This window comes from Pelodiscus sinensis, chromosome 18 (genome assembly GCF_049634645.1).
Source record: "Pelodiscus sinensis isolate JC-2024 chromosome 18, ASM4963464v1, whole genome shotgun sequence".
In the NCBI taxonomy this organism is placed as follows: Eukaryota; Metazoa; Chordata; order Testudines; family Trionychidae; genus Pelodiscus; species Pelodiscus sinensis.
In genome coordinates, this window is record NC_134728.1 from 31672004 (window position 1) to 31691736 (window position 19733).

General features: G+C 49.1%; 1 protein-coding gene across 1 annotated transcript; it reads left to right on the plus strand.

Annotated features, from left to right (window-relative positions):
* Positions 1-2022: 2022 nt before the first annotated feature.
* On the plus strand, positions 2023-17398 carry EIF6 (eukaryotic translation initiation factor 6). The gene is made up of 6 exons (XM_075901456.1): positions 2023-2211; positions 5799-5884; positions 10785-10960; positions 13457-13633; positions 15851-16032; positions 17188-17398. The coding sequence occupies exons 1-6, from the start codon at positions 2105-2107 to the stop codon at positions 17195-17197; spliced, it is 738 nt and encodes a 245-aa protein (XP_075757571.1). The 5' UTR covers positions 2023-2104; the 3' UTR covers positions 17198-17398.
* Positions 17399-19733: the final 2335 nt, after the last annotated feature.

Sequence of the window (19733 nt, forward strand, 5' to 3'; positions counted from 1 at the left end):
TAGGTGGATTGTCTTGCACAGCAATGGTCCCTACCCCAATGCTGATGCACAGTGGCGAGGGAATGTTAGCCTCCAGGGGTCAAAGACCCCATTTGCTTTGACAGCTAATTTGAGAAGGGTAGCACAGGAGCTGCATGATACTTTCAATAAGATTGGAAGGCAGATTTGGAAGATGTAAAATATTGCATCAACACTCTGTTCGCCATCTGCCAAACCCTCTGCTGGTAGCAGCATCACACATAACCAAGCCTTTCTGTAATCCTCCCACTGCCTATTAGTGTTCTCCTCTGTCTTTGTGTCCCTCTCAGCACACTGTGCCCCTTTTCAGCATCCTGTTTCAGTCAAATGTTGGATGGTCCCTGAGCCCTCGAGGTATCCACAGGGGGTCTTCAGTATACAGGTACCAAAGAATCAGAGCCACCTTGCTCCACTTCCCCTGCCACTGATGGGGAATGCAAGGGGGCCATACCCCTCCTGCAGGCTCTGCCCTCCCCCCCACACATAGTCCCTACTCTTGCTGCCCCCTGTCATCTACAGCTTTTGGGGGTGGGACTTGTGGCCAATTATGCTCTCCCAGGCATCACTCTTGTCAGGAATTGCTATCTAGAAGAGCTCATCTAATTCTGCTAGGAATGATTTTGGATGATAGAGGCTGAGAGCGCAGGCCAGGTGTGGTGTTGCATAGTGAAGCAGAAAACAGCACCAAGGTTGTCAGTGAAGAGAATTGTCCAGATTATACCTGGGATGTCACCATATGCATTCAAGTTCTTCAGCATCTCTCATGTTGCAATGCCCCCATAGTTATCACACATACCCTGTTTCATACTGCTGTATTAGCGGAATTCAAGTAGCCCACTGCACATTCCATTAATCCAGTGCTGGGATGTCCAACCTGTGGCACAGAGGCTGTCATGAAGCTACCTAGCAAGCTCAGCTGGACCCAAAGGACTGTGCTTCCTGATTAGGCAGCGGAGCCAGCAGCCTTGCAGAAGGCTGCTCATGTGTGCCATGGACACAGCTGCACTTACCCTGCTTTCACTACCTGACCCAGCTATTGATCCAGCCTGCCTCCAGTCCTCACACCAAATCCTGTGCCTGGCTTGTTCCCAACCCTGTGGCAACCTCAGCATTTCTGCTCCCTAGGACCCCAGTTTGCTGCTCAGCTGAGGCTTAGGGGTCTGACCTTCCGCTTGTCCCTTTGACCCTGACTCTAGCTTCACCCTGAAGCACACTCCTGGCTTTATGTTCGTCATTCCCCTCACTGCTGCGGCCAAGCAACGTGCTGAGCCCCGCGTCCCAGCACCGATGGCCCGCCAAGCTCCAGCCATTTAGAATCCCAGGGCTGGCAGAGCCTCAGGAGTCCTCCAGCCCCGCCCCCTGCCCAAGGCAGGACCAACCCGACTGCATCAGCCCGGCCAGGGCCTTGTCAAACCCGGACTTAAACACCCCTGGGGAGAGAGACCCCCCCACCCAGCGCGCCCCCCCCCCGGGGAACCCAGCCCAGCACCTCCCCCCCCGGGGAACCCAGCCCAGCACGTCCCCCTCCCCCCCCCGGGAACCCAGCCCAGCGTGTCCCCCTCCCCCCCCCGGGGAACCCAGCCCAGCGTGTCCCCCTCCCCCCCCGGGGAACCCAGCCCAGCACCTCCCCCCCCGGGTAACCCAGCCCAGCACGTCCCCCTCCCCCCCCCGGGAACCCAGCCCAGCGCGTCCCCCCCCCCCCGGGAACCCAGCCCAGCGCCTCCCCCCCGGAACCAGCTTTCCCCGATCTCCCACCCAGAGCCCCTCCCCCGCCGGGAGCTGCAGGCCGCTCAGCTCCCCCCGCGCTCTGCTCCAGAGCGGACCAGCCCCGCCCCTCGGCCTCCTGCAGGTCACGTGCTCCAGCCCCCGCTGGCCCCGCCCCCAGCCTGCCTGGCGCGGGGCCAGGGCCGCCGGAGGGCTAATCCCGGCCGGAAGTGAACTCGGGCTCGCGGCACCAGGCCGGCGCGCTGCCCCACCGTGGGCCATAGAGAGGAGGGCGGGGCCGCTGTCGCCTCGCGCGCTTCCGGCGGAAGCGGAAGTGGCAGCGGGGCTGCAGCCGGCGGGGGGGTCGCCGCGTGTCTCGGCCATGGCGGTGCGCGCGAGCTTCGAGAACAACAACGAGATCGGCTGCTTCGCCAAGCTCACCAACCGCTACTGCCTCGTGGCCGTCGGCGGCTCGGAGAACTTCTACAGGTCAGCGCCCCCCGCCCCGCCCCCGGTCCCTGCCCCTCCCCCCCGCCCATCCTCCCCCCGGGCCCGCCCCGCCCCGCCCCGCGCCTGGTCCCTGCCCCTCCCCCTCCCGCCCCGTGCCCAGCCTCGGCCCGGGTGGGTCTGGGCTGGTCGGGTTTTGCACAAAAACTTGCCGGCTGTCTACACCGGCCACGTGAATTTGCGCAAGACACTGACTTTGTAATGTGCAACATCAGCGCTTCTTGTGCAAATACTTTCACGCTCCCGCTTGGGAAAAAGCCCTGCGCGAGAATACTTGCTCAAGAGGGCCAGTGTAGACAGGGAGGAATTGTTTTGTGCAAAAAAGCCCCGATGGCTAAAATGGCGATGGGGGCTTTCTTGCACAAAACCGCATCTAGACTGGACACGGATGCTTTTGCGTAAAAGCATCCGTGCCAATCTAGACAGGCTTTTGTGGAAATACTTTTAATGGAAAAACTTTTCTGTTAAAAGTATTTCCGCAAAATCATGCCAGTCTAGACGTAGCCCAGACAGTCCGGCAGCACATTACAGACTCACAAACCACCTGGGTGGGATCATGAGCATTTGGGCACCGTCCACTTCAGGTAACGGGTCTGCTCATCCAAAGAAGTGGGCGGTGCCCGAAAGCTCACGATCCCACCCAGGTGGTTTGTGAGTCTGTAACCTGCTGCCGGACCGTTGGCTGGTGTTTACGTTTCACCTGTACAGACTAACTCGGCTCCCCTGACACTTTCCTTACAAAGCTGTGCTGGAAGACATGGCTGTAGCCCACAGTTTGTGCCACCTCAGTGTTCTCCCCTCTATCCAGCAGATCATGGGTAAGACAGGCCTCAGGCCCTAGAAGTGGTGTTCTTGTCTTTCTAACCCATGGTTATACTTCACCACTCATTCCTCAAGTGCTTAGTTTTCTAAGACCATGACTCCATTTACAGGGTGATTGATGCCAGGGTTCAATTTAGTGGGTCTAGTAAAGACCCACTAAATCAAAGGCTGAGGGCACCCCCTTAGTGCCGGTACACGACTCTCTGCTGTGGAGACAGCCCCTTGGCTTGAAGTACATTAACTATAACTATGTATTTACATATCTGGACTTGTCTACCTCAAGCCAACCCCCAGGCTATAGTGTAGACCCGGCCTTGCTAGTTTCCTGTGAGGGACTTTGTCAAAGGCTGTTAGAAAGTCCAAAAAAATAAGCCTGTTCCTTATTCACTTATGTTACTGACACATTCAAAGAACTGGAAGTCCTTTCACTAGGAAATTATTCATTTTAGTTGGGACGCAATGTGGGCCTTATGAATAGGGCACATTGCATTGGGGATCAGAAAGTTATATCAATTCTGCCATTAACCTGTTGGCAGGCTTTGGGTAAATCTGGGCCCTTTTTCTCCGCTCACTCTTCCTGTCTGTAAAGTGCAGATCCCCACCTTTATGAAACAGGTCAGGATCATCAGAGCTCCTCAGGTGTGGGGATTGACTTAGTTTTCCTCTGGATCTGAGTCCCTCTGGATTGAATGGGATTCTCTATGCATATCACGCTTGGCTTTGCAGCATAGAATCATAGAATACTAGAACTGGAAGGGACCTCAAGAGGTCAAGTCCAGTCCTCTGCCCTCATAGCAGAATCAAGCGCCACCTTGATCTAGTGGAGTGGAAGAATTATTGCTCGTATCTTGCTGACAACACTCCTGTTAATGCATCCCAGAATGTTTGCTTTTTATGCATCTGTGTCACACTGTTGACTGTTAGCCTGTGATCCACTATGATCCCTAGATCTCTTTCGGCAGTACTCCTTTCTAGATTTTCCATTTTGTGTATGTGAAAATCATTGTTTCTCCCAAAGTGGAGCACTTTGCATTTATTCTTATTGAATTTCATCCTATTTACCTCAGGCCATTTCTCCAGTTTGTCCAGATCATGTTGAATTATGACCCTATCCTCCAAAGCACTTGCAGCCCCTCCCAGCTTGGTATCATCTGAATACTTTATAAGAATACTATCTATGCCAGGAGTGGGGAACCTTTTTTGGGTTGGGGCCGCTGACCCAAACAGACCCTCACTGATGTGTCCTCTGACTTAAGGAGAAAGGCACTTCCCACATTCCCCTTACACACCAGAGCCTGGGGCCCATGCTAGTAGATTTTGTGTGCTCCAATCCCACAGTGGAGCATCAGCATGGGCTCCCCAGTGCTGGGGGTGGGGAGAAAAGGGGAGCCCTGAGCAGTGTTGCCTCTAAGCTTCAGGGCAGCACAGTTTCACAGGTGATTAACCAGCCCTGCCCAATCAGAGGCTCAGGGCTCCTTGCACAGAGCTGACTGACTGGATGGGGCTGATTAATCACCTGTGAAGCTGTGCTGCTATGCAGATTAGAGAAAACTCTGCTGCTGAGCCTTGGTGGCTGGACCCAGGCAAGATGGGAGCCACATCCAGCCCCTGGGCCGTAGTTTGTCCACCTCTGCTGTGTGTCATCATCTAAATCATTGATGAAGATATTGAACAGAACCAGTCCCAAAACTGAGCCCTGTGGAACTCCACTTGTTATGCCTTTCCAGCATGATTGTCAGCCATTGATAACTACTCTCTGGGAATGGTTATCCAACTAGTTATGCACCCACCTTAGAGTAGCCCCATCTAGGGTTATTTAGTTTATTGGTAAGAAGGTCAAGTGAGACTGTATCAAATGCTTTACTAAAGTTGAGGTACCATATCTACCGGTGGGTTTGACGTGATTTCTTTACAAATCCATGCTGACTGTTACCTATCACCTTATTATCTTTCAGATGTTTGCAGATGGATTCCTTAATTATTTGCTCCATTATCTTTGCTGGCACAATTAAAGTGACTGTTTGTGTGTCCTGGGGGAAGGAAGAGGGCAATGCGCAGAGCCATTTTTGGTTTTACTTGTTCCCAGCATACTGGGGGAAGGAAAAGGACAGCACGTGTTCCCCGCTTGTTCCCTGCACGCTGGATTCGGTGGGGAGGCTCAGGGCTTTCTCTTCCGTTCCCTGCCTGTAGGAAGTCAGCACTGGCTTTCCAATCTTGCAGCAGGCCCTAAGGCTATCTTGCCTTATGCAAGCAGGCTATCTTGCAGTAGTGCCAGTGCTGGCTCCCTGCTGTGGGGTGAGGTGGGAGACTGAGTTGGGGTTCCAGAAGACCCATATTTGGCTTCCTAATGAGCCATAGGTTGCTAACCCGATATAAGGCAACACCTACCACCAAGTCTCTGTGATACCAACTATGTCATAGTTGTGTTCATTTACAAGCATTTTAAGTTCTTCCTGTTTATTCCCCATGCTTCTTGCATTTGTATATAGACAGCTAAGATACTGTTTTGACTTTGCCCCCTCCCTCCCATTCTGTCTTGTCTTCTCTTTATCCTTTCTATTACAGCCCACCCTCCCTCTGGTCTGACTGGCTCCCAGATCTCCGTTTGTTTCATTCACCTGTGGACTGGTGACCTGTCCCCACTGAACCTAGTTTAATGCCCTTCTCACTAGGTTAGCCACTCTGTATCCAAATATTCTCTTCCCCTTCCTCGATAGGTGGATCATTCCCCTGTCTGTCTTTTGCAGTGTCTTTGAGGGAGAGCTGTCTGAGACCATCCCTGTTGTTCATGCTTCCATTGCGGGATGTCGGATCATTGGGAGAATGTGTGTGGGTAAGTCAGATCCTTCAGACTCCTTTGTGGCGTGCTCTGAATGAGGATTGGGTCATTTCACAAGATTCTAGCCTCTGGTTCTGCAGTATAAGGCAGACTGGGTCTGTAACTGGATCTCTCTAAACCTGTCCCCTAGTGAATACGGGTGAAAGTTTGAGGTTCTGGTTGTGACAATAGGGATTAGTAGGAGGGCTTCAGACATAGCTCTGTGACCCCAAAGGGACTTCTCTTCTGACCTCCCGGTAGAGATTGTTGAGGGTAGCCAGGCCTGAGGGTAGGACTGGGAAGACTTGTTTCCAAAATCAAAACTCTATCCATGTGAGAGTACAGACAGGGGTGTGTGTGGAAGTGGGCGTGGGAGTTCAAGGATATGCTGGGGCGGGGGGAGAGTTGGCTTCAGTTGTGATGATGGGGGAGCTCACATAGCCACTCCTGCAGCATGGGGCAAGGTGTTTCACATGCTTCTACTTGTGGCTTTCAGGAGTTGGGTTTCTTGTGTAAGTTTCTCGTACTTATAAACCTGCAGGGAATACCCTGTCTTGGAGGGCATTAATGGTTCAGCTTCAGCATGTAGCCATTGGAGCAGGGGTGGGCGAAAGGGCCACCATATGCTCCTGAATGGCCTGGGGGGAGCGCGCAAAGTCTCCTCCTGCCCTGTGAGGGGCACGGTGCTTCTAAGTGCTGCATGTTCCTTGCAGGACGGGGGCAGGGTGGGAGGAGACTTCACATGCTCCCCCCATCCCCAGGCCAATCAGGGCTTCAGGGGAGCACTGAAGTCTTCCATGCTGCAAGGGGCTCAGCACTTAGTCAACCTCCAGCTAGGGCGGGGACATGCAAAGTCTCCTCCTGCTGCCATGAGCAGGGGCACCTAGAGAGAACTGTCAGCTGTGCCGGGGGGAAGGGGCAAAGACTGTGCACTCCCCCACCCCCAGACTAGTCAGGGTCTGTGGGTGGGGAAGCACGGAAGTGTCCTGACCCTGACCCTTCTGCCTGAGGCCCCGCCCCTTCTGGGGTGGCCCAGGGCCATTTAAAAAATGTCTGAAGTGTCCCCCAGCCAGAAATTATTGCCCACCCGAAAGACGTGCAAAAGCAACTTTCCTCCTTTGCTCCACTTGCTTCCCTGTAGCCAGGTAACACAGCTCTTGTTTTTACATTCTCTTCTCGTGAGAGGATTCAGAAGGTTTTGTCCCTTAGAAGTTCTTCTGGAGAAGCTTTTGAGAGATTTGGCTGTATCAGATCAATGAAATGAGCCTATATGAGAACACCAGTTAGATGGTTAGTAATCTGACATCTGATCTGAAGAGCGAATTTCACTTCTGATTAAAGGGGGGAAATTGGGGCTTCTTAGAAAAGCAGACCTCAAATCATTCCTCTCGGGGACTTTCTCCTTCATCAAGAAGCACCAACAATTAAGCGTCTATCTCCACAGGGAAGAGAAAAACCACAGCTGGCCTGCGACAATGCACTCTTCTGTGTAGGTGATTGGGCTCCGCCCGGAGCAAGAGCTCTGGCAACCTGTGAGGATTTTGAATCAGCTGACTTGGGCCAACTGCAGCCCTGTGTAGATGTATCCCCCAGAGCAGTGTTTCTCAACAGTGGTAGCACCTCAGGGTACTCGAGAGCAGTCTGGGAGGTGCGTCAGCACAACTGAAATTTGGAGAAAACTGAATTTTTGTTTTCAATTTTACAGCACTTTATTATTTTGTACTTTTTACACCCAAAATTTTCATCACCTGCCTGGCTACGATTAAGTTGTTTAAACAAATGTGTTGCAATGGTAGAAAAAAAATTGTGTATGTCTGAAAACTGTAGGTACTGGGGGTACTTACAATTTTTTCTTTTTTAAAACGAAGGGGTACTTTATAAAGAAAAGGCTGAGAAACACTGCCCCAGAGGTCTGTTTTGTCAAGAAAATGCTTTGTAGATGATCTTTAAATTGCCCTGCTCTTCAGAGGGTGAATCCCACTGTGCATGTAGTGCAGATGGGCCAGAGCAGTCGTCTACAGCGGGACTGGCCAGGCTAGAGCAGCCCTTTGACTGTGGCAAGAGGGTGGCTGGTCCAATGTGGTGGGATCTGCTGAACTGTGCCACAGCCAGGACCCTCTCCCCTCCCTCCCCCCCCCCCCCCCCCCCCCCCGGATCACAGTTAACTGGTTAGACGTTACGTTTCCTAGCTAACTTTTTAAATGTTATTTTACATCCCTACACTCTGCACTAGCCTTTGGTTATCTGAATATTATTCTGTTGTTTGACTGGTTAACTTTTTCATCTGCATCCCTAATGTGCAGTCTTCGTGTGATTTCATAGAAACATAGAACACTAGGACTGGAAGGGACCTCGAGAGGTCATTGAGTCCAGTCCCCTGCCCTCATGGCAGGACCAAATACTGTCTAGACCATCCCTGATAGACATTTATCTAACCTCCTCTTAAATATCTCCACAGATGGAGATTCCACAACCTCCCTGGGCAATTTAGGTTTACAAGCAGCCTGCTTAGCTGTGCATTGTTATTGTTGGGCTGCAACCCCATCTGTGCACCAAGCTCACTCACTCACTTGTATAGTCTTTTCCTCCCCCCTTGCTCCCAAATTTAGCACAGCAGCTACTCCTTATTGCATGTGACCATGGATTTAGCTAGAACTCGTACTAAACGGTGTGTTTTAAAGGGACATTAACTGTAAGCCCATTTCAGTCTGAAAATGTTTTCCTTCTCTCATGACACCGGAGATTCTGAGCACTGAAAGATTAGTGATTTTTGATTTGACAGCATTTCCCTGCCCTATTTGCTAGCTCCACAGCAACAGGGAAGGGAAAATATACTTGTCACACACACCCTTCCCTTCAGATGTCGGGATGTTTCCTAAAATTCACTAGTCAAGTTGATAAAATCTCTTCAAAGTTACATATACAAAATCAAGTCTTGTCTGCTATTTTTGATAGAGGATCCTACCACGGATTGTCTGTTGTGTTCATTCCCTCTGAAGAACCTGGCATTGGCCATAAGGATGTTAAAATGTGGTTAATTGACTAGTCTATAGGCACGTCTGCATTGTACATTTCAAAGGAGGAATGCGGAACTCTACGGTGCCAGCGGGAAGTCCTGCTTTGAAATGGGAGCTCTTGTGCATTTAAAAGCCATGGAGCCCCTGCTGGCATTTTAAAGGGGCAGCCACTGCACAGCTGATCTGCAGATAAGCTGTGCAGCGGCTGCCTCTTTGAAACGCCACCTTGGGGTTTCAAAACGGCAGTGCTCCACAGTTGTGCGGTGCTGCCACTTTGAAGTACCCCTCCTCTATCTCCTAGAGGCAGCAAGGGGAAGGGGGGAAATCGACTAGTCTTTAACATCACTAATGAAAGACAGGATACTGGGATAGATGGACAATTAGTCTGTCTCGTAGAGCTGCTTTGTGTTTCTAGGGGATTGAAAGTTGTTAGCAACTGAACGTAGGGGTTTGCCATGGCCTTAACATTGGCATTGAGTACTAGTGGGTGCATAGAAAGTCTGTGCTTTGTCACTGCCTTTAGGACTGCTTGGGCACAAGACAGCAACTTGAGCTTGTTGCCCCAGGTTTGCTGGGTACTTGGAGGTGACTGGTCCCTCTCCTGGAGGGTCTGCTCCAAAGGAATCCCAGTAATGGGGGTTGTCTCAGAGGGCTAGCCATGGTAGTCTGCAACTCTAAAAACAACAGGCAGTCCTGGGGCACTTCAGAGACTAACAAATATATTAGATCATTGGTAAAACCCACTTGATCAGATGAGTTGGAGTGGACAGGGATTTTAAATATCAGTTAATTGAATAGTCGATTAACCTCACGAATTCTTATCGGTTAGTCGATTATTCTATAGTCCCTGGGAGCAGGGCTGGCAGCCAGTTCGCTCTTGCCCCACTCCCGAGGAGCACCCTGGCTGGCACTCTGTGCCTCTGTATCAGGCGGGAGCTGGTCCATGAGAGGAGCCAGTTTAAAACCAGCTCCCCATACAGACCTGCTGCCCTGTGCTACTGCCTCTGATACAGCCCCTGGCCAGGGTGGGGACTCAGCTCCTGGAGCCGGTGCAAACCGGAACTGAGCTGGGCTGCCTGCCCGCCTGGTTCCTAATACTATTTAAATGCAGAGCCACCGTGGGGGTAGGTCCTGGAACCACTGAGAGCCAGAACTGAGCTGGGCTGCTGATCAGCCTGCTAAAAAATTAACTGGCGGGGTGGGTCGAGTGTCAGCTACAGCATTAACCTATAAGCTTTTGTTTATCGATTAATCGATTATACTATTATAGCCCTAATCCAGAGTATATATAAACAGCAAAAGCGGTTACTGTCAATTTTAGAACCAGTGTTTAATGAACCTAATTAAGTAAGGCTGGATGTGACCCATACATAGCATTTGATGTGTAAATGTGAATATCAGAGATGGGGGAAATTGCCTTTATAGTGCGTTAACCAGTTTGTATCTTTATTCAAGCCCATATTGAAAGTGTGAAACTTGTAAATGGGGTGGGAGGTTGTTTCAGAAATCAGAATTTACCCTCAGCATGCTCAGTGTTCCCTGCTATGCACCTCTTCTGCATATATTATATATTTGTATCATTCATGGGCTTTGATGTAGTTGACAATAGTGAATAAGTGTGGTACCACCAACATATCACTGTTTTCAAAGTATTTCCTCTTCTGTTCCCTTATGAACCCTTTTCTAATCCCCCCAGTACTCAGACAGGCAGTTTCTGTTCTGAACCTGAGCCCTGGTGCTGGCTTGTCTTTAGTGGGAACTGTGCCTTAGTCATGCTGAGGACTGTATGTGGGAGGAGGCGCTAGGAGAGCAGCGTGCGTGAGGGCTAGGAAGTGGCCAGGCTCAGTGGGTGAATGCTTTTGATGTGGTGTGAAACAACAGCTCCTCTTCTCTTGCAGGGAACCGCCATGGGCTGCTAGTCCCAAGCAGTACAACAGACCAGGAGCTTCAGCACATCCGCAACAGCCTGCCAGACTCAGTACGAATCCAAAGGGTGGAGGAGCGGCTCTCAGCACTGGGCAATGTCACCACGTGCAATGACTACGTAGCGCTCGTCCATCCCGACCTCGACAGGGTAAATGGAAACCTTCAGATTGAACCCTGTCCTAGAGCGAGAGCTCATAGTTACTGGGGATTGCTTTGAACGTTTCCCTTCGTGCCACGTAACACAAGGCTGCGTGCTGATAGTGCCTTGTGGCATAGGCGCCCGCTTTCCCAGCCTTTCATTCTTCTCCCAAAGGAATGGCAGAGTTGAAAGGCTGCCTCAGGGCTCAGCTTAGACTGGCCTGCGTTCTGTCTCTCGCTACCCTTCATTCATAGGGCACGTGAGCAGACTGGCTCTGCCCTGTAGAGTTACAGTCTAGTTCAGCATCCTGGGGCTAATGGGAATGGCGAGACACAAGGGCGTGAGCAGTGTGAGTGGAGAAGGTGGCTTAGATCTTTTGTAGGAGGAAGAGGCATCGTGCACACATATGGGTGCCTCAGTCTAGAGGGAGGGCCTACGTGGAAATGATGCCCAAGTGACAGGCCTCTGTAACAGGGGTGATAGTGTAACCCACCAGGAAGGTGGGAACTTGTGATGAAAGGCATTTGGAGGCACTTGGAAGAGGGGACAGTGATCAGGAATCGTCAGCATGGATTCACCAAGGGCAAGTCGTGCCTGGCCTACCTGATTAGCTTCTATGATGAGGTAACTGGCTCGGTGGATGTGGGAAAGTCAGTGGATGTGATAGACCTTAACTTCAGCAAGGCTTTCGATACGGTCTCCCACGCTATTCTTGCCAGCCAGTTAAGGGAATGTGGATTGGATAAATGGACGGTAAGATGGATAGAAAGCTGGCTAGAAGGCCGGGCCCAGCGGCTAGTGATCAATGGCTCGATGTCAGGATGGCGGTCGGTTTCTAGTGGAGTGCCCCAAGGTTCGGTTCTAGCACCGGTTTTGTTCAATATCTTTATTAATGACCTGGAGGAGGGGATGGATTGAACCCTCAGCAAGTTTGCAGACAACACTAAGCTGGGGGGAGAGGTAGATACGCTTGAGGGCAGAGATAGGGTCCAGAGTGACTTAGACAAATTGGAGGATTGAGCCACAAGAAATCTGATGAGGTTCAACAAGGAGAAGTGCAGAGTCCTGCACTTGGGAGGGAAGAATCCCAAGCATTGTTACAGGCTGGGGACCAACCAGCTAAGTAGTAGTTCTGCAGAAAAGGACCTGGGGGTTACAGTGGATGAGAAGCTGGATATGAATCAACAGTGTGCCCTTGTAGCCAAGAAGGCTAATGGCATATTAGGTTGCATTAAGAGGAGCATTGCCAGCAGATCCAGAGATGTCATTATTCCCCTTTATTCGGCTTTGGTGAGGCCACATCTGGAGTATTGTGTCCAGTTCTGGGCCCCCCACTACAAAAAGGATGTGGACGCATTGGAGAGGGTCCAGCGGAGGGCAACCAAAATGATTAGGGGGCTGGAGCATATGACCTATGAGGAGAGGCTGAGGGACTTGGGTCTGTTTAATCTGCAGAAGCGAAGAGTGAGGGGGGATTTGAGAGCAGCCTTCAACTTCCTGAAGGGAGGTTCCAAAGAGGATGGAGAGAGGCTGTTCTCAGTAGTGACAGATGGCAGAACAAGGAGCAATGGTCTCAAGTTGTGGTGGGAGAGGTCCAGGTTGGATATTAGGGAAAACTATTTCACTAGGAGAGTGGGGAAGCACTGGGATGGGTTACCTAGGGAAGTAGTGGAGTCTCCATCCCTAGAGGTGTTTAAGTCTCGGCTTGACAAAGCCCTGGCCGGGTTGATTTAGTTGGGATTGGTCCTGCCTAGAGCAGGGGGCTGGACTTGATGACCTTTTGAGGTCTCTTCCAGTTCTATGATTCTTTGAAAGTGAAGAGCTCTATTTTAGTCATATTGAGCTCAAGTTGACAGCTGGACACTTCCCAGGAGCTCTGAGGCACCGGTGAGGTTTTAGATGGAATAGAAAATGACCAGTCTGAAGTGAAGATGTGGGTCCATGTAGAATCCTAACATAATGATGATAATTGAAGACTCCTAGATTTCAAGGCCAGAAGGAGCCCCTGTGATCATATAGTCTGTTTTTGCAGACCTTCCCCAAAATAACTCCTAGAGAAGGTTTTAAGAAAAATATCCAATCTTGATTTCAAACTTGTTGGTGATTAAGAAGCCACTACATCTTGGGTACATATTTCCAAGGCTTGATTCCTTTCACCGTTAAAACTGTGCATTGTATTTCCAGCATAGTTTGAACTTCCAAGATGACCAAGTCATAGATGGGTGGGTAAGAAGAGGAAGATGGTTGACTGTTGAAGCTGACTGGCAGGTCAAAGAGGAGAACTTGTTGATGGGCCCAAGCAGCAGGTGTAGTTAATATAATCACAAAGTGAAAATCTGAGCTCTCAAAAATCACAATAGGTGTTTGCAGGTCACCTTTTGTAAGTTTTCTCCAGAGCATAGTTCTGTTCCCAGCTCCGCTCACTTGGAGTTTTTGCATTATATTCTGAGTTCTGAGGTAGGATTCGTGTCAAGGGCAAACTCTTCTTATTTTATGTATTTACAGGAGACCGAAGAGATTTTGGCAGATGTGCTCAAAGTAGAAGTTTTCAGACAGACAGTTGCAGACCAGGTTCTGGTAGGAAGTTACTGCGTTTTTAGTAACCAGGGAGGACTTGTGCACCCAAAGACTTCAACTGAAGACCAAGATGAGCTTTCCTCACTGCTGCAAGTCCCACTTGTGGTAAGGTTTTGTAGATGTGTGCTTTCTCTCTCCCTTCCCACCCAGACTCTCCTAACTGCTGCCAAGGTTTGGATCTTCACAGTTGTACTCGTTTGCAGCCTCCATGTTGTGGCCTTCCACCTGCGAATAGCTGCTCTCTGCCCCTTGTAGTTCTTAGCATGCAAGCTGTAGAGTTTAATTCTTGTGACTTGTCAGTTTCACCACTGCCCAGGTAAAAAGATGCTGTACCCTGTTCCTGCTGTGAAAAGACACTCGGTAACATTCCTTACCTCATCCCTCTGTGCCTATCCCCAAAATAGCCTGTCAAGTCTTCCTGGTACCAAATGCTTCAGCTGCTACAATCTCCTACTTCCCCAGTTTCTAAAATGCAGCTGTGTGTTTCAGCGCTGAAGTCTCTGGCAAACAAAGTTGAAGCAGTGAAATTAATGTTATTTAATATCAACACGAGCACTGCTGTGTTCCCATGCTGAAGACAGTCAGATTTCAGGATTTGTAATGCATTTTTTATGGCCATGAATTTTGTAGGACACTAGTATTACTGAAAAAGTGTGGCAACTTCTGCCTATATAATCCGTTTTGCAGATTCTTTGAGATGCAAGTGTGACTAAGCAAACTTTGCTCTGCAATTTTAGAGACCTGACATCTAATTTTTAGCATTCTTAGGGCACATCTATACGGAGATCAACGTTCTGTGTTTGATTTAGTGGGTCTAGTATAGACCTGAAAATTGAACGCTGAGGGCAACTCCAGCCAGTACCTATATCCCTCACAGTTGCAAGGAGTAAGCGAAGCCGATGGGAGCGTTTGTTCTTGTCAGCCTCCTGCTATGGGGACACCACCAACCTCAGCTTAAGGTACATTGACTACAGCTACTTAGTCTACGTAGCTGCAGTTACGGACCTTCCATGTCTACTATGGACCTGGCAATAGGAGCAAATATACCTAGACTATCCTTGCAGATCTCCAGTGGTGGGGATTCCACAATCTCCTTTGGAAGTCTATCCCCAAGCTAACCGTCCATATAGCTAGAAAGCTTTTCCTAACATCTACTCTATATCTGTCATGCTGCAAAGTAAGCTGATTACTTGTCCTATCTTCTGTGGCCATTGAAAACAATTAATCAATCTTCTCTTATAACAGCCCTCAACTGACTTATTATCATGTCCCCTGTAAGAACATAAGAACAGCAATACTGGGACAGACCAAAGGTCGGTCTGGCCCAATATCCTGTCTTCCAGAGCAGGTAGTCAAGTGATACATTCCCTATTGTCTTCTGACAAACACTGATGGACCTGTCCTCCATGAATGTGTCTAGTTCTTTATTGTACCTTGTTATAGTCTTGGCCTTCACAACATCCTCTTCACGATATTCCTCCAGCTGTCGTTTTCCAAGACTAAATATGATTATAAGTTTGACCTTTCAGTGATGTGAGGCCTTGCTTTGAGTTTGTGGAAGGGTTAGAATTATTAACACCAGGCAGTAGAAATATGACTTAAACCATTGCCTTCTGGATTCCAGCTTAACACACTTCCACCTAGACCAAGGCATATTTGAGTGGGGAAGCAGCAATTTCCATTTCCGTGTACCCTCTGGTAACTCAGTTCTGTGCATACAGACCACAGGGAGAACTTTGTTCAACTGAGGACTTTGGGACAGGCACCCAGGGTTGGTGTGTGGGTGGGGGGTGCCTTGGCTGGGAGTTGTCAGTCCTCCTGAGATGTTACAAACCTTCAAAATGCCGCTCTTGCTACACAACTGTGTGGGGCCAAATGCAGATCATGGCCTGAAGCATGAGGCCTAACCTGGCACCCTGTGATCTGCCCCAGGATCTCTGTGCTGTCCCTTGGAGCTGATTCTGCTCCCAGTTACCGCTGTCCCTTAGACAGAATTTTAAATAGCCAACTCGTACATTGTCCAGTGGAGCAGATGCAAATAGCTGAACCAGTATTACCCATGTAGGTCTGCTTATGGAGCCCAAAAATTTGTCCTGTCAGTTTCTTACCATGCAGGGAGATAACATCTTCAAACAAGATGGTCTCTCGCCTCTTAAATTGTCCTCAGCGGTGTGGTGGCAGGGGTTTAAATTCCCAACTGTGCTGGAGAGTTTGGGCTGGTGCTTTCCCCTGATGGACTAGCGAGGCGATCAGGTCTAACTGATGGGCTGTCTGTGCTGCTGTCACGGTGATGGTGGGTTGATTCCTCTCTGTTCTTACCAGGCTGGCACAGTGAATCGTGGCAGTGAGGTCATTGCTGCGGGGATGGTTGTGAACGATTGGTGTGCCTTCTGTGGGCTGGACACAACCAGCACGGAGCTCTCTGTTATCGAGAGCATCTTCAAACTGAACGAAGCTCAGCCAAGTACCATCGCCACCAGTATGAGAGATTCTTTAATTGACAGGTAGGTGAGATCTCATCCTGTGCTTGTGCCTCTTTAAACCTACACACCTGTTAGCAAGACTGGCAAGCCAAGGTCTGTTTCCCAGGCGTCTATGCTCCCACTGGCTTTCTTTAGAGTCTTAGCTTTGCCAAAAATTAAAATAAAAAAACCCCCAATTCTGTTTTCTTGGCTCTTCCTTGTAGCTTTTTCTGAGACACTTTCAAAGCTTAAAGCGCCTGTTCATCTCTAATATTCTGGGAACCTACTGAATTCTCACTGTAGTTAGTTACCATGCTTTGTGTTCAATCTTCATGTGCTCATCTTCTAGCAAATTTAGGGCATGGGCTGAAATTTTCTCTAGTTGTTTCAGCCCAAAAACTAATTTTAATTTTGACAAAAGCTCTTCAGCCATTTTTTAGTCCAATGAGTGACACATGCAATAATTATAAGCATTCAGACCATAGCATCTGTGGCTGGATCACGAACCTTGGTTTGGATATAGTCCCCAAGGACTAGCACATTTGCTTGTTTTGAAAAGGAAAACATTGACTTTAATTAACCAGAAATTGAGAGAGTTTTAAAGCAGTGGGCTGAAGATGTCTTGGACCAGGGCAGGTCAAGGCTCCCTTCAGGTTGCTGGCCTGGCTCCCTGGCCAAGGCTGAGCATGCTGGAGATACACCCGGCTATTGCTGGCCTGGTGAACCTGACTGTGAATTCTTGTTTGGGCCCATGCACTAGTTTGAGGCTGTGTCCAGACTCAGGGGTTTTTTCGACGGCTTTTCTTTCGACGGCGGTAAACCTCATTTCACTAGGAAGAACGCCTTTTTTCGAAAGTGCTCTTTTGAAAAAAGGCGTTCTTGAATGCCAACAGGGCTTTTTAGAAAGAGAGCATCCAGACTCACTCGCTGCTTTCTTTTGAAAAAGCGGCTTGCTTTTTCGAAAGTACTGCTTGCAATCTAGACGCTCTTTTTCGAAAGAGGCTTTTTCGAAAGATACTTTCGAAAAAGCCTCTTTCGAAAGAGGCTTGCAGTCTAGACATAGCCTGAGTGTTTCTCTTGCTTTATGGAACTAGGGCAGAGCGCTGATAGGGAAGGGGCTGATGTGCCTCCAGCTGGAGGCACCTGTTGCTTTTCCCTGTTCTCATTCGTTAAACCTGCTTTCTGTTTTCCTTCTAGTCTGACGTGAGACGTGCTGGCTGAGGAGCAGAGTGCCAGGCTGCCATCTCATCTGCTTTCTGGCTTCCAATACCAGGCCCTTCTGTCCCTTCCGTGGGCCCTGCTCTGGGCGGATGCCTCGTAACCAGCATTTTAGTGGCGTGTTAATTACTTCCTGCTACAAAGCCCTGGCAAACAGCATGAACGAGTTATAAATGTGAGAGATTCTGTGTCCTGGCTGCCATCTTCCCGTCTTTTAAATAGTCACAGCGCGGAGGGATCTGTAGCATTACAGCTCCTCTCTTTGCTGAGCTAACACGTTCTCTCACGCCGAGGTTTTTTCCTCATTTAAAAAGAATGGATATTGTCTCACAATAGGATCTTTAAAAACACACTTACAATGGTTCAGTGAAAGACTCTCTCGTGCCTTCCCTTCTTTGGTTGCTAGACAGCGTTTCCTAGGCCAGATAGCCATAGGCTTCTTTGCCCTGGTTGTAGCTGTACAGAAAAGGTCTGAGGTTGTAAACACTGAATATGGTGGATGTCTAGTGTCTTCTGAACAAAGCTGCTCTCTATCCTTGGATGGTGTCCTGAAGCTCTGCCTCACAGTGCAGAAAAGGGCAAATAAGTGACAGTTTTGCTTGCAGATTCAAAGCTGTTACATAAGAGAGAATCCAGGAGTGATAAGGAGCCCGGGGGTAGCTGGGGTTGTGAAAGCAAAAGGTGCTTCTGGGAGTCATGTTGGAGAGGAGAAATCAAGTGACCCTCTCTCACCCAGCTGTTTGGTTCATGTGTCCTCCTAGCGTAGGAGCAATTGGGCCCAGCCCTACAGCGTGGTAATGAAGCGCTGGGAGCAAAGCAGACTGACACCCTCTAGGAGTTGATGGGCAGGATCCCCTGAAGCTAGTAAGATAGGCTAGTAAGTCCAGGAAAGCTGGCTGTACTTTGAAGAAGCCTTATTGAGGATGCAGGAACAAACCATCCCAGTGTGCAGAAAGAATAACTAATCTGGCGAGTGACCTGTTTGGCTTAACCGAGGAAAACCTCAGTGAGCTTAAACGCAATAAGGATGCTTATAAAAAGCGGAAACTTGGACAGCTAACTAGGGAACCGTGTACTGCTCAAGCATTCGGGGGTATGATCAGGAAGAGCAAAGCACAGTTGTAGTTGTAGTTAGTAAAGGATATAAATGGTAACAAGCATTTCTACAGGTATGTGAGCAGCAAGGTGGTCAGGAAATTACAGGACCCTTATGAGTGGAGGATGTGACCTAGGCTATGTCTAGACTGCAGGCTGCTTTCGGAAGAAGTTTTTCCCAAAGAAATCTTCCGAAAAAATTTCTTCTGAAAGAGTATCCACATGGAATGGGTGCTGTCTCCCATTTACACTGGGATTACTACAGACGAGTGGCTGCCAGGGCACCTGTGCTTTTTCCTTTTTCCTCCTCTTCCAAAAGAACTCTTCTTCCCAGTCCACACACGCCTTTTTCTGAAAGGGCTCTTTTGGAAAAAGGCTTCTTCCTCGCAGAAAGAGGGTTACCAATACCGGAAAACCCCTCTCTTCTTTCTATTTTCTTCTGAAAGAATGCGATTGCAGTGTGGATGTAATTGAAGTTTTTCCAAAAAAAAAAATTTGTAGTGTAGACATACCCCCAATGACACGATGTGGAAAAAGCTGAAATACTCAATGCTTTGCCTGTTTATACCAAGTCAACTCCCAGACTGCTGGACAGCACAGGATGGGAAGGAGGGGGCAGCACTCAGTGGGGAAAAAGCAGGTTAAGAACTATTTAAAAATACTGGCCATGCACAAGTCCATGGGGCTGGATGTAATGTGGCTGAGGGTGCCTCAAAGGGAAGTGGGAGACACATTTTCAATGGGGGTCTATTTGGAGTGGCTCATAGGTATAGTGAAGTGCCTGGTGGTAAAAGCATGTGGCACGTGGTGCTGGAACTTACTGTACATATCAGCGCCATGTGTCGTACACAGCAGCATACTGAGTTGGGGAGAGGTGGCCAGTGATTAAGTCTGGCCTTATTCGGTGCTTTGTGTGTAGCCCTTCAGCCACTAGGAGACTCCACCATGTCTTTCCCTAAAATACAGATGTGATGTTGACCAAGTTCCCTTCCATTCTGTTTATAATGGTGTTGAAGGCACGTTCATGTTTCTTTAAAGTATAAAATACAAAGTAGTCTAAGACCACATGATGTGCAATTCAAATGCATCACAAAGTTCTAGCACCTCTCTCTGTTGCCTGAGTCTGAGGCAGGCTGTAAAAGTAGAGGACACACTAACAAGCTTTCACTTCCTCCTGCTTTGCCCTTGTCATCATAAATGCTTATAACCTGGCCCATGTACTAAAAGAAATAGGTGAAACAAACTTTGAAATCCTCACTCATTTTGACTCATGTCGTACATTGTTGGATGTTAAGCAGGTATCCATTGCGTCTTGCTTCATCAGCTACACTGTAGTGAAACTCAGCCAAAGGCAGCAGGCCCACTCTAGAGGAGTAGGAACCACTCACATCCGAGTTAAGCTCTCAAAACAGGGTGCAAGTGATGTGGAA